This window comes from Malania oleifera, chromosome 1 (assembly GCF_029873635.1).
Source record: "Malania oleifera isolate guangnan ecotype guangnan chromosome 1, ASM2987363v1, whole genome shotgun sequence".
In the NCBI taxonomy this organism is placed as follows: domain Eukaryota; kingdom Viridiplantae; phylum Streptophyta; class Magnoliopsida; order Santalales; family Ximeniaceae; genus Malania; species Malania oleifera.
The window spans coordinates 6,537,181-6,551,359 of NC_080417.1; the positions used below are offsets into that span (position 1 = coordinate 6,537,181).

General features: G+C 35.2%; 1 protein-coding gene across 1 annotated transcript; it reads right to left on the bottom strand.

Moving 5' to 3' along the window:
* Window positions 1-4,329: 4,329 nt before the first annotated feature.
* On the bottom strand, window positions 4,330-10,381 carry LOC131163684 (serine carboxypeptidase-like 7). Its single transcript, XM_058120356.1, has 14 exons — window positions 9,946-10,381; window positions 9,714-9,859; window positions 7,328-7,404; window positions 7,066-7,188; window positions 6,670-6,772; window positions 6,552-6,589; window positions 6,359-6,460; window positions 6,135-6,221; window positions 5,893-6,048; window positions 5,695-5,766; window positions 5,496-5,614; window positions 5,195-5,308; window positions 4,717-4,762; window positions 4,330-4,635 (listed from the first exon to the last, which is right to left on the bottom strand). Exons 1-14 carry the CDS (start codon window positions 10,215-10,217, stop codon window positions 4,552-4,554), a joined length of 1,539 nt encoding a protein of 512 aa, XP_057976339.1. The 5' UTR covers window positions 10,218-10,381; the 3' UTR covers window positions 4,330-4,551.
* Window positions 10,382-14,179: the final 3,798 nt, after the last annotated feature.

The following is a 14,179-nucleotide window of genomic DNA, read 5'->3' on the forward strand; positions in this document are numbered from 1 at the left end:
ATAATCGTAATGCAAGAATTAAAGTACCTAATTACGCAATTTAAGCGCGTAATCACCATACAGTTGGCTGACTTCTTCACAAAATCCCACACTATTAGTCGTTTCCAGTTTCTACTCGACAAACTATCGATGCTTCTTGGTGCGCCATCATGAGTTTGAGGGGTGAGGTTAGATAGTATATTTCACTAAGGGCATTTTAGTCTTTGTTTATATATATTTGGTTTAGGTTTATATGCTGACGTAATTATCTTTGTATTATCTCTTTGATATACAGAAGAAGGTAGCTGGCGCTTGTGTGTGCACAGCCCCCCCCCCCCCCTCTCTCTCTCTCCTTGTGATTGTATCTTGCAGGGAAACATGGACATTAACAACTATGACTTTGAAACTTACATGCTTAGGCAATTAAAGTCTTCATATCATCACACAAAAAAAAGTTTTTTGTGAAGAAAGTACTATATTGCAAAAAAGTCAATCAAGCATGCCTTGGAAAGACTATAGGGAATTTAACATGAAATTTTCAAATCCTGTGAAAAACAAAAAAATAGAGAAAACACACGTCAAAGAAAAATCAATCACGGGCACAAGACAATATTTATGTGGTTCGATAATTTTGCCTACGTCCACAGAGTTGTAGGGATTTCATTATTATCAAGAAAAAAATACAGAGAGTGCCTCATTGCAATATTTTCTCTCACTCTCTTTCAAACTGTGATGGCCAATTAACCCTAATCACCATAACCAACGAATTTATATCTTGCGCATAGCAATGGGCTACAAAACGGACCCAAAAAGACCACACAACATTATTTCGGGCTGAGTCATTATCCGGATCAAACACAACTAGGCTCCACAAAAACCCAACAAAGACATGTCTCCACTAATCAAAACAAATAAATTAGTCTTAAGAACAAATTTGTCATGACAACTAAATATTTGTATCCCATGCAAGCATCAACTTCCAACTTTTTTCCTTCTTTTATTTCTATTTCTACTTTATTTTGCTTACTTCGTATTAGTTTGGTGCGATCATATGTGCGGGACCAACCTAACAAATCTCCACATCATGCACATGTGGTACCATCGTTAAGTTCAAATCCTTCACTTTGATAAAATCTTCACTTACCAGCTACCGAGCTATCAAACTTACCTTGTCTTGAAGCATAGAAAAGATCTAAGTGACTTACCCTTCTCTATTGGAAATACCATCATTTTTTCCTTAAGTAAACTTTTGGTTTATTTGCTCTACCACCTTTCTCTTCCTCTTGGTCCATACACTTGAACCATCTACATTTTTCATTAATGTAGTACCAATGAACTTATACAATGTTATAGCGTGATATATGTTGTTGGCCCATAAACTAACAATTTAAAATTTTAGATAAAGTGGTAATCTAACATGGTATCAGAGCTCTGATTACCAGGTTGTTCTAAGTTCTAATCTTGTCGCTCGCGTTTATTTTATGGTATTATTTATCATTTGTTTATCTTTCCACGTGTTGTCGGGATGCACTTGCGGGGAAGTGTTAAAACTTGTTATACATTGTTGGCCCACAACCTAACAACTTAAGCATTTAGGTAAAGTGGTAATCTAACATACAATTTTTCTTCTCAAGATCCTTTCATTACCATATGTGCATCATTTAATATTTTGGCATAACCACCTTAATTGATGAATCTATACTCTCTTAAATTTAATTCGAGAGTGAGATCAAGTTTTTTTTTTTTTTTTCAATTTTATATATATATATATCAAGTTTGGCACATGCATACTATTTTCAAGAGTTCTCTCAATTTCATCATACATTTTAATTTGCACACAACAAAGTCATGTCCTTATATATATCATTAGAATAGAACCATGACTTATATGAACACATATGATTAGTTGCACTACTATCAAGTATCCATCTTTCATGAGCATTAGAACTTTTACTCACAACATACACTTTATTGTAACTGACGACAATTGACTCTTCTACTTGATTTGTTTCACCTCTATGTTTGTTGTCTTAGTTCTCTTTACTCTGACATTCCCTTTTTTTACATGCCCTTTCTTTCCACAACACTAATAAATAAGTTTACCATTTCATATCTTTGAATGGTTTCTTGATCATGATGTGTCCATGTTCACTTGACCATCCTTTAGTAACAAGAGTTTCATCTTTACCGAACCCAAAACTTTCTTTGGTTACACTCCTCCAAAGTTCATTGGCAAAAAATGTGATTGTCACATTATCTAATTTGAGATTTTCTTTGGAGTAACTAAAGTTCATAATGGTACCACTGTAACTATTCAACAAGGTATAAAGCAAAGTCATTGCCTTGTCTTCATCTTGCAACATCACATCAACATTGGCTTAAAACATTAAGAAAAGCATTCAAGAGATTTGAGACTTTGATACCTTTTTCATCTTCAATGAATATAGCTTCTTCTTTAGGAGAATTTGATTGAAGAGATACTTAACTTGATACAAGATTTATAATCTTTTCTATAAATTCGCAATCGTCTTCTCACTTTTGATATTAAACAAATTATTCGATTGAAACGAACTAATTGTAGAAACCACTCTCATCTCCAGTTCTTCCCAATCATTATTGGGCATTTTTTTGATTTTTTTCTCCTTCCTTAGCAAAACTTTGTGTTGCGCAAGTTGAACCAAGATGTCATAGAACTTCATCTTCCATTATTTAAAGTCTTTTTGCCATCGAATTTCTCCACCTTGAACTGACTGCTTGTAGCCTTCTCCATTTTTTCCTTTAAGTAATTTTGTTAAAATGAAAATCGTAACTTTGATACTACTTTGTTGGCCCACAAGCACCATCTATATATGCCACAATTGGTAAATACGTAATGAAATTATAAGAAATAAAAGAACACAATAAATTTACATAGTTTGGCACCAGGTCTATATCCATGGGCAACCGGATAAGAATTTAATTACTATCAAAGTGGAAAAAAAAAAAAGAAGCACAACAAGAAAGTACCATTCTTCTTCCAATAATTGTGAAAACCAACAACCTTTTCTTTACCTAAGAAAAAAACTTGTGCAGAAAGAACTCAAAAAGTGAACCTCTTTTACAATTTATACTTTCTTTACGTTTGAACTTACTCACATGACACTGAGACTCGCTCTTATATATAGATCCAACATTCAAATAATGTTCAACCACCCAATAAAATTTAATATAATTTTTTATTATAATTTGTTCAAAATCATACAAATTCAAATTTATAGACTCAAAATTATAGGGTTATTGTCTTATTTATAGCATTGAAACTTATTAATGATGCATTTCAAAAAATATATAACTATTTAATCCAAATTTAATTGACATCTACTTCAATTCAATTATCATAACAATTATATGATTAAAAATTTAATCAGTTACGCACATAAAATAAGTTTTTCAAAACTTCTTTTTGCATAACTAATATTTACTTATAAATTCACAAATTCAAAAGTGGTTGTGCAGCTCAAGTATTGAAATATTAATTTTTTAAGAATTCAATATTAAATTAAAGATCGCTTGAATTGAATTTCTTTAAGGATTCACACAGCCGATCTCACCTAGTGGTACTTAAAAAGAGTGTTTGGTCTTCCGAACAAATTCCTGAATAAAGCACATCAAATTATGGCATTAAATATATGAATTAATTATCATATTAAATTGTTAATTTTATAATACATATGAAATTATTATAAACAGTGACCTCAAGTTCAGAACCCTAATTTTAAATTATATGAATTTGGATAAAATATAATATAAAGTGAAAACAAGTTTTGCCTAAAATACACCATTAAACGTAAAGCTTAACATCATACTAGACTAAAGTTGCATTTGGAAACGCATACCTTATGCATTAAATTTGAATTTAATTTTACATTGTATTTCTATTTAGATATATTTATAGCATTCGGGAATATAAATTCTCAGGTTTAGATTTGGAAGAAGCTCATTCAAATTTTATATTATGTTTTGTACGACTTCACACAACTGCAAATCTAAAATTGAAATTTTGCTTGAAATTTTTTTTAAAAAAAGGTGAAAAACATTAACTTGAAGGAAATTTATTTCCCTTAAAATTTAACTAATGGACTCATTATTCTTTTTTGACCTGGTGGCAAATTAAGACTTAAAGAGTGGCAGAATGGATCAACGCCAACAGTGACTCATGCTAAATACTCTCTGGGTAGTGTTTGGGAGCATGGATTCGAAACTTGGATTTGGATTTTAGTGGATTTAGATAAATGTCAATATAATTTATCTGAATCCAATGCAACTCCAAATCCAAGCTTCAACAAACATAGGGTAAAGACATTTTTAGAATTTTTCAAGAAAAAAGGAATAGAAGAGAAGAGGTGTAAGGACTTAATGTCAAAGAAATAAGGTTACAGTGGGACTAACTGCATAGTTTTGGTCATAATGCAGTATTCATTAAAGAACAACGTCATGGCAACCTCATCACAGGCTCTTCATGTCCACTGTAAGGCAAACCATCATCAGCTAACTCCTGAAGATTTGGAATCTGTAGCCTGAAAGGAGCTGCCACTACAAAGGTTCTTGAGATATCCACCTCTTATACATGGCAAAACATTCCTTAGGTTTATCCTCCGGAGCTGTGTGACCCGCTCCCTGCACAAACACAAATTTAAAAAACTCAAGTTCTCCTTCTTTCACTTGGAAAATCCATCACTAGGGAAACAACACACTTGCCTTTACACTAGCAAAAGTCAAGCCATTTGAGTATACTCTAGAGTATCTACATTCAAAAAACAAAGATCGGATTGTGTTATAGTCAGAAATTTAAGACAAAACCTGCACAAGTCTTTAGGTTGCATTTGGTTTGTGAAATGAGAAGGGGTTAGAATGGAATGAAAGAGAAAAGATTGGAGAACAAGCAGCATTCAATATTTGTTTTGATTCAATTCCATTCCATTCCATTCATAGCATCTACATTCAAAGAACAAAGATCGGATCGTGTTATAGCCAGAAATTTAAGACAAAACCTCCACAAGTCTTTAGGTTGCATTTGGTTCTCGAAATGAAAAGGGGTTAGAATGGAATGAAAGAGAAAATATTGGAGAACAAGCAGCATTCAATATATGTTTTGATTCAATTCCCTTCCATTCATATTGTCGGGCTTAAGGTGAAATTGTAAAACACTGATACCCTCGTATAGACATAGGCTTACCCTGCAACTTGACCATCAACCAGCCAAGGCCGCCAGTCATCAATAATAGAGTAATTGAGTGATTGAACCCATGATTTGGTTGCTAAAATTGGAATGGTCATGTCATGATCACCACTGCAGCAAATATGAAGGAATGAATTAATTGTATGAAAAATCTATACTTGAATAGTTATCACTAATTTGAAAATTGACAGAGTGAGTTTCTCCTATGCTCTTCGTAAATGGCTGATATTTTGATATTCCGAGTCACTTAAGGGACTAAACAAAAACAGGAAGGGCGATAGCAGACTCAATAGAAAACCTGTATATCAGAGCCTGGTAACCTCTGGTAGTGAGATTTCTATGATATTCTACAGTATGCAAGACTTCTTTGATGTAATCCATGCCTTTTCTGCACCTATCCCATAGCCTTACAGTTCCCTGATTTTCATGACAAATGTTTTATTCTGCAGTGAGGTCAATATTGCGCTGAATCACATGAGCTAGGCAACAATTCTCACCAGTCGGACATGGATCGCCTCTTGGACGCCAACATCATTTGCCCACACATTGGAGAGTAGGTCGGGGTAATTCTGCAGAAAATGTTAATCCCAGTAGCACAACTAATTTCTAGGAGTTCTTGAATCGTCTTGGTACAAATAGATGCGTGCAGAGAGAGAGAGAGGGAGAGAGAGCACACAAAGGGAAGGATGGTTTACCCTACACCTAACTTCAGGAAGTTGAGTTTGAGTAAGCAGGGCCTCTACATAGTTCCCTTCGAGATATCTCCCCTCATTAACCATATCATTCAACAGCCCACAAATCAAAATGCATTCAGGCTCCAGGATGTGTAAGTGATTTATTTGTTTAGTACACTACAGAAAGAAACTGGTCACTTCAATTATAATGCCAATAACAATTCAAGAATTATAATGCGATAAGTACTTTAAAAAAGTCCCACCTCTGAGAAATATTGAAGATCCTTTGCACACTCCAAATTCTCTGGATCTACTTGTACATATTCTCCATTGCAAGTTCTTTTAATCGACTGAGAAACAGACAACATAAGCAGTTTTAGCCGTGTTTAGAATAAGAGACTATTTAATGATAGTACAATGCATCAAACTCTGGTGTTAATGTGCAGTAGTACAGGAGATGTTAAGAGATGGGTTTTCACTTGAACACCTCATAGAGTTCATCAGAAATAAGTCCCATGTTATGAGCATATGGTATCCTTGAATTTAAGTCCAAATTTATGTCAGTCACCGGATTCCCGAGCAAATAACCCTAAAAAAGTGAAATATTAGAGCTGAACAAAATCAATGACCCCAGACCATAAGCTATCCATTAATCTGAGGAAGGGGCAATGATACTGTACTTTAAGATTGATGGATGGTTGGTGACCATTTTCAATGCCTGCAGCATTGTATCAAACCAGAAATTAGCCTTATTGTGGGGACAAAATAAGCAACTACTGAAATTTAAGAAAAGCATACCATCTGCTATTTCTTGAACAACAATTGGAATAATTAATCCACTATATGAGTCTCCAGAGACATAAAATGGATTTGTGTGGAATTTTGGGTGACTGATCAACCACTGTAATACAAGCCAAGAACAATGTATATGCAACAAGATATGGATTACTCTTCATGTTTAATTCAGTCATAATACAATTGAATGTTTGATAAGAAACTACAACATGATCTATGGGCACAAGAGAAAATTGTTAAGAGGTATGATTTACAATCATATTGAAAAGCCCCTATATCCTGTCCACCAATTTTGATTAAGTGATGATTCTATTTTAGTAGTTTGTCAAATAACTAAACATCAATCATCCTGTACTGAAACCTGAATATGAACAAAATGTCATTGAAATAAACCCATACATTTCTTAAGAAATCATAGCATTGATCAGCAAAGCTTTTGTCTCCGGTTTTGGAACCTTGCAATGTCCTTGAATATGAGAATCCAGCTCCAACGGGTGCATCTAAAAAGATTATGCTGGAAACCTAGAAACATTAGATAAGAAGAATAAGAGGAAGATGATAATGATGATGATGATGAAGAGAAAGAACAATTGGTAAGGACTGTAAGGTTGAATGATCATTCATAAGACGGCAGAATTTATATTCAGTAAAAGGGATGCACCTTCGTCCATGAGTATGGATTCTGCACTAACGATGGTAAGCTGCCATTGTATTCAACAACATTAAAGCGGATAGGACCTGCACAAAACCAAAAATTCATTGAAGGCATGCTCATATATCATGAGGGCAGACTCATTTGGGGTGAAAATCTGCAAAATCATGCAGCTAGCTGAGGGCCTGCAAACTTACATCTGTGACATAGGTGCAGTTAAAGTCTAAATTTCCATAAAAACAAGCCTGTGGGAGAGATTGCTAAACAGTATAAGTTAAACTTTGGAATATTCAAATTATTTAGAACATATAAGAACATGAGAAATTTTGTTTAAAAAAAGCACACCTGGATTGTGCGAAATAGTTTGGATTTATGATAGTATAGACATAAGATGAATGGTTTCCCAAACATACAAGCATGTGCCTGTCAAATATAAGCAAGGACTGATAGCTAGCCTCCTTCTATACCACAGAAAACAGCTCGCACTTGATGCACAAACTAGCTAGCTAACCAGCTAACAACGTAATTTAATGCACTGGACATGCACTATGGCATCATGCATGAACATGGTTAATGGAGGCTACATTCCTTAAGAGAATGACCTACAATTTTAATTGCTGTTTTATAATATTTTCAGTACCTTTTGTGGTGCATTTTATTAGGTCCAGCCCAAACTCTAAAAAAAAAAAAAAAAGTAGGGCCCAAGTTTTATTTTTAAGGTCCATTAGAACTGAATTTATAAAGCTTCTGATGCATTGGCTGGAGGGTAGGAGAGGCAAATAGTGGCTGCAGCAGTTTTTTGAAAAAAAAATGCAGAATTTCAGATTTTCAGTCGGCGCAGTTTTGATCAAGTAATTGATCAGGGGTTCATTTCTGGTCCGATTTTGCTGAAGTTTTGACAGCACATTCAGGACTTGTCGATCTTCAATCTGGACGGTGGAGATCTATTTTGGAGCTCTGGAGACCAAGCTATTGTGGCCAGAACAGTGGTTGCGTTTTGGGTGATCTCTTGCTATTTTTTTGTGATTCTTAGATATATATATTTTGGAATCTGTTTAAGTTTGTGAGCATTTTGTGATGTTGAGCAGCTGTAAACTTGCCCCTTAAATTATAGTAAATTTTTATTCAGTCTCATAGATTCCATGGTTTTTACCCTTCATTTGGAGGGCTTTTACCCTTCTATTGGGTGTGTTTTTCGTGTGCTCCCGGTAGGTTCTCAGTTGAATTTTTCGCTGAGAGTATTAGTTGTCATTATTGGATATTTTTGCTCTTCATTGGTTTATTGGCAGGGAAATATTTATCCGTTGCATTGGTTTCGTTTGTCATCTTTTCTTTCCCAACACATTTTCCCCAATGTGGCAAATGCAGGATTTATCTGTTGCAGGGGCGAATTACATATCACATCAGAAGTTTTCACAAAAATATATTTAAAAGCTAAAATTTGAACCGAGGAGAGGTGGGGTGGGGTGGGGAGGAAGGGGTGTGTTCCATCCTAGCTCACCGGCATATCCTCCTGCTAGGACCGAAGGAGCCCATGGGTGAGCTTGATACACATGAGTGAGCACCAACTTGACCCAAAAGCTTAAGTCTATTGGGTCTTGAGCCCAACCATGTATATAAGTACCCATCATCCACTCTAATTTTCCAATGTGGGACAAGCTCACAAGTGGAATTCTCAACAGCCCCCCCTACATGATTTTCACTATCAATATAAATTTGAACTTTTCTGGAAAAGTGCATACCAATTAGTGAGTCAAAAATATTTTTGCAAAGACTATGGTAAGTTAATAGTATTCTAGTAGTGCACATATGCTTCTGTAATGTGTCAAAACAATGATGGGATCAAAGGTTTAAGATCAAGTTGCAGCCATTTCTATATTTGAATTGTCTATAGTTCCAATATTGAGGCTGTTTACTCATTTTCCGGAACAAAATTGAAGACTACATATATATATATATATGTTAAGTTGATTCCAGCACTCCGTATGGTATTGACAGTTCAGTTGTTGATGCCCATCCCCTCTAATTTGGGGCTGAAGCAGATTTTAATTTTTAAGTCAACGCAATGAATAGCAATATAATTTGTAAGTCCGAAAAGCCAGCAATGGCAAATGGCTCCTTGCAATGATGTTCACTACAACCATCTGAATCCAGTGGCTGTTACCCTATAGGTCCATCCAACACCAGAGAGAGATCTCGCGCACAAAGACAAAGCTATGCACTACTGTTAAATAATGGTGTTTGTGAATAATTCTTATTGTATATTTTTTCAAGTCTGGAGAAGGGAAGCTAAATACACAAGATTAATTACCCACGGCCCCCCACAGATGCAGCTCATGCTGACGACTGCCAATAGAAGAAAGAGAAATTGAAGGGTAAGTAACTAAGACAAGACCTATCTCAATCAGAAGTCCGGAGAGGGCAGAGCAGCCGGGACCTCCATTGAGCCAGAGTACAAGAGGATCTTCCTTGGGGTTCCCTTCAGACTCGATGAAGTAGTAGAAAAGCTGCACATCTTCATTCTCCCCCACCCCTATGTATCTGCATAAGCAAAAGAAACCATCAGAGATTAAATAATAGGCGATACATATGTATGTAGTGGCAGAGTACGAGCGCGACGGACTGACCCAGTTTCAAGATTGAAAGGAAGAGAACCAGAAAACCCAGGCAAGGAATTGATGGTAGTGATGGAAACGGCTGGTTTCGAGAAGAACAGCGGTAGAAGGAGAATCACGTTGACGGTGAGGAGGCAGGCGCACTTGGAGTAGTTGGGATGCGGCTTTCTGGATAAACTCTGCTCACCATCAGCCGCTGCCGGTGCCGGTGCCGATGCTGCCGCTGCCATCTGGCTGTCCTGAAGGATGAATGGAGCAGAGCGTACAGAATGATGAAAGACCATGAAATTGGATCGCTGTGGCAGCGGGAGTCAGGACAGCCTGATGGGGTCATATAAGGACATGAGTCGCCGCCGGTGTTTAGTTACTTGCCCAATTGAGTAACGTTGTTATAATAAACCAAAGGCTACGCCTTTGGCTGGGAAGGAGGTACGAGTGGGACGCTCTTGCAAGCCGAATTGCTCTACCGGCTTTATTATCATTATTTTTTTTATTTTAATATTATTGACTTTCATACTACTTGTGAGGCTCCGATCGGTAAATTTAATATTTATGAAGAACTCTAATTAATTTTACCAAAAAATTTAAATAATTAAAATTTGAAGCCAACCATGCATATAAGCACATTTTTTAGGAGAGATAATTCTCATAAGTGAAATTTTGAACAAGTTTTTCACTATTTGAGAATTTTATAAGTCTCGCCGATTACTAAAATGGGTCTTATTATTGCACCTTATGCGATTCTATTACAATTCATAAATTTTTAAATTAATACTATCCCTTGCATTTTGATGTTCTTTCCTATTAACCAACATGGCTAAGCAATTTTAGTAAATAAAAAATGGTTGAATTGCCCTTCCTATGTTTTCTTTTCTCTTGTTTAATCGTGTGATTCTTTTCATTAAGATATTATTTAGGAGGATAAATTTCGAGATTTTGATTTGGAGTTGTATCAATTAGTAGAAATTTAATGCAATTTTACACTAATTTTTTTTCCTCAATCTATTCAAATTTAAATCTTAAGTTCAAATATTAACATAGAGCAAAGATATTTTTAGTTTTTTTAAAATGATAATATGTCCTTATATGATAATCTAAAAACATAAGACATGAACATTATAATAATTAGTCCATTATAATAATATTTAGTAGATGCATTTAAAGAATTAGGTGCAATAAAAACACAATATTAGTTCCACATAGACAAATATGAAGAATTGGCTCTTTATTTTTCTTTCAGTGTCCTGGAAAATGCAAAAATAAATATAAATTTAATTATGGACAATATATTTATTTTTTAAAAATAGAAAGGATTTGAAAACTTTCAAATAAAGTGAATAATTTTTTTAAAAATTCTTTACCCTTCAATTGAAATTGTAATTGATGCGTGTTTCCATTTATTTATTTAAAAAATATTATTAAATTAATATAATAACAAAGTAATTGCTCAAAACATCTAGGTACTAAAAGAAATTTTTTAAAAACAAACTTAAATTTAATAGAAAATGGCATGGGTTTGAAGGTGAGAGAAGACCTATAATTTTACTTATATATAATTAATATAGGTCATTACAAGCATTAGCTTAATGGTAAGTGTTGTAGTCTATGACTCATATCAAGTGGAACACATGTACTTCACTTCCGACATCGGTCATTGATGAGAATACAAAATGTCATATTTTTCTCCCTTAATGTTTAGTCTTTCATACTTAATTGGTGCCTAAATGTACTCATTATTCTTATATTTTGATTTAGGATGCAAATGGGGCGTTAAGTACAAAACAAAATTAATTGGGAAATTTTAGATAATTTCAACATCACTTTGTAATCTAGCCATAATTCTTTCATTCGAACTCTGATTGAGATGATTCAAGATGTTATGAAATGTCAAGAAAAAGCTCTACAGCTTTCATGTTTTGAATTTTGAGAGATACTATCTGCATCAAGGTTGAAATTAGGTTTGAAGTTACTGCACCTACACTGCTGACGTTCTGGAACGTTCCTTAGCTTCCAATTCTAATACGCGAATCTAACACAGTTTATTTTGGGAAGTTTCCAGATCTGGTGCACGAAAAATTCCAGCTATAAATGTCACGACCCGAAAATTCTGCTATATATATATTTTACGTAATAAGCTTTGATACCACAAACTATAAACAAAGTCAACCCAAACCCAAAGTGGGATACAGGGGATATACCTGTCCATACATAAATACTATCTATGCAGCGGAAAACATAATGAACCTGTCCTCATATACAATACTAGAGTACCACTGTCTCCATAAATATACATGTACATTCCCAAAAAGAAAACATGGAATATCTCAGGGACACACAAAATCCATCTCCCAACTCAAACATTTACCCTGCAGCTAGGGTAGTACTAAAATCTCCTCTATGTAATGACTCGAATAAAAAATGGAATTTAAATAATAAAGAGGAAGAGAAATGGAGACTGGAAACAGAAGGAGGTCATCGACGACATTGAACTTTGGAAGGAATAACAAAAAAAAGGGATTCGTCGACGAAGGCTTAAAAGAATTCGTCGACGAAGGAATACCGAGAGGGGGTTGGAGCGGACTGAACTTCGTCAATGAAGGACTGAATTTCATTGATGAATTTAATAAAGAATTCATCGACGAAGAACGGGCTCGTCAACGAAATCCCCTATTCTATAAATATGAAAATCCGATTTTTAAATTACAAATTAAGAAATCTTTCTCCTCTCTCTCTCTCCCCTTCGGTTCTCCTTTTTTCTTTCGTCGATTTCGGGCCAGATTTATACTGGATCGACAATCCAAAGTCACCACGACGCTCCTGGGGAAGTTCTCTCCAAATCTGTTGGAGCGGATTGTTGGTGAAAGCGAGTTGGAAATCATCCCTAAGTTGAGGTAAGACTTTTTAAGCCAAATTTGAAGTTGTGACAGTTGTAGAAAGTGTTATACGCTTAGAAATACTAAAGTTTAATACTGGGAGTTTTTATTTTCAAGGGTGTTGAGTTAAGAACCCTGTGGGTGCGGGGAAGATTTTCTTAAGGGCTTTTCAAGAAACAGGTAAGGGGATAAACTAAGCTAGTTTTGTTTTGAGAAAATGCAAGTAAATATATATATATATATATATATATATATATATATATATATAGTATCTAGTTTCAGGAAAAATAAATATATTTATATATATATATGATTTATGTTTGAAAAATACTGTTTAAATGATGATATGTTGAATACGTGGAAAATATGTTCAGTGTGGCATGAGTATAAAACGTTGGAAATACTGTTTTTTGGAAATGTGAATGATACGAATTTTATGATGGAAAAACCAGCTTACGAGCCGAGGTTTTTATATGTTTTGCCGATGTACGGGCCGTGCTATGATGTGTTTGCCGGCGTATGGGCCGTACTATGATGTGATTTGCCAGCGTACGGGCTGTGCTATGTTTGCCGGTGTACGGGCCATGCTATGAGACTGTGATTTGCTAGCGTACGGGCTGTGTTATGTGTTGCTGGCGTACGGGCCGATGATTTTCATGATACACGTATATATGCAAAATGATATGATTGACGTGAAAATAAATGATATGAGATATCTATGTATCACAATTTTAGTATATGTTATATGATATCAGAACCAGGTTGGCTTGATCTAGGCTAGCACTTGCACGGTACCATTGCTATGTGTCCATGGTCTTTGTGATCATGATATTTGTGTTAATGCCGCTGTATGGAGTGGTGTGAGATTGGATGGTCAATGTGGTTATTAAAAAAGTGTGTTGTGATCGCCCTTGGTGTATGGACCAGGTCTGGCAGACCCATCGGACCTACAGACTACTGTTTGACTTGACAGTGGTCGGCCAACCATTGTCAGGTCCCGCCTTTGGGCCACACAATACAGTCATGTGGGGGTAATACATGACAACAGCCAACTAACCTACCAGGATTGTTTTTATGTTATTATTATATTATAAGATGAGATATGTTTATGAAATGCAGTATGTTCTGCTATGTGCTGATATATTTATGTTTTCCAGATTTGATAAAATAGTACTGATTATGTTATGTATGGTATATGTAGAACACAGAATACTCATATTGGCACACACTGGTATTAGTTTATTTCCCTTACTGAGAGGTATCTCACCCCTTAATCTTATAAACTTTTCAGGAGCCCCTGATAGGAGAGCGGGAAAAACCTCGCTGACCTAGTGTTGGATATCTGCCCTTTTTGAAGGGTAAGTTTTGTAGGG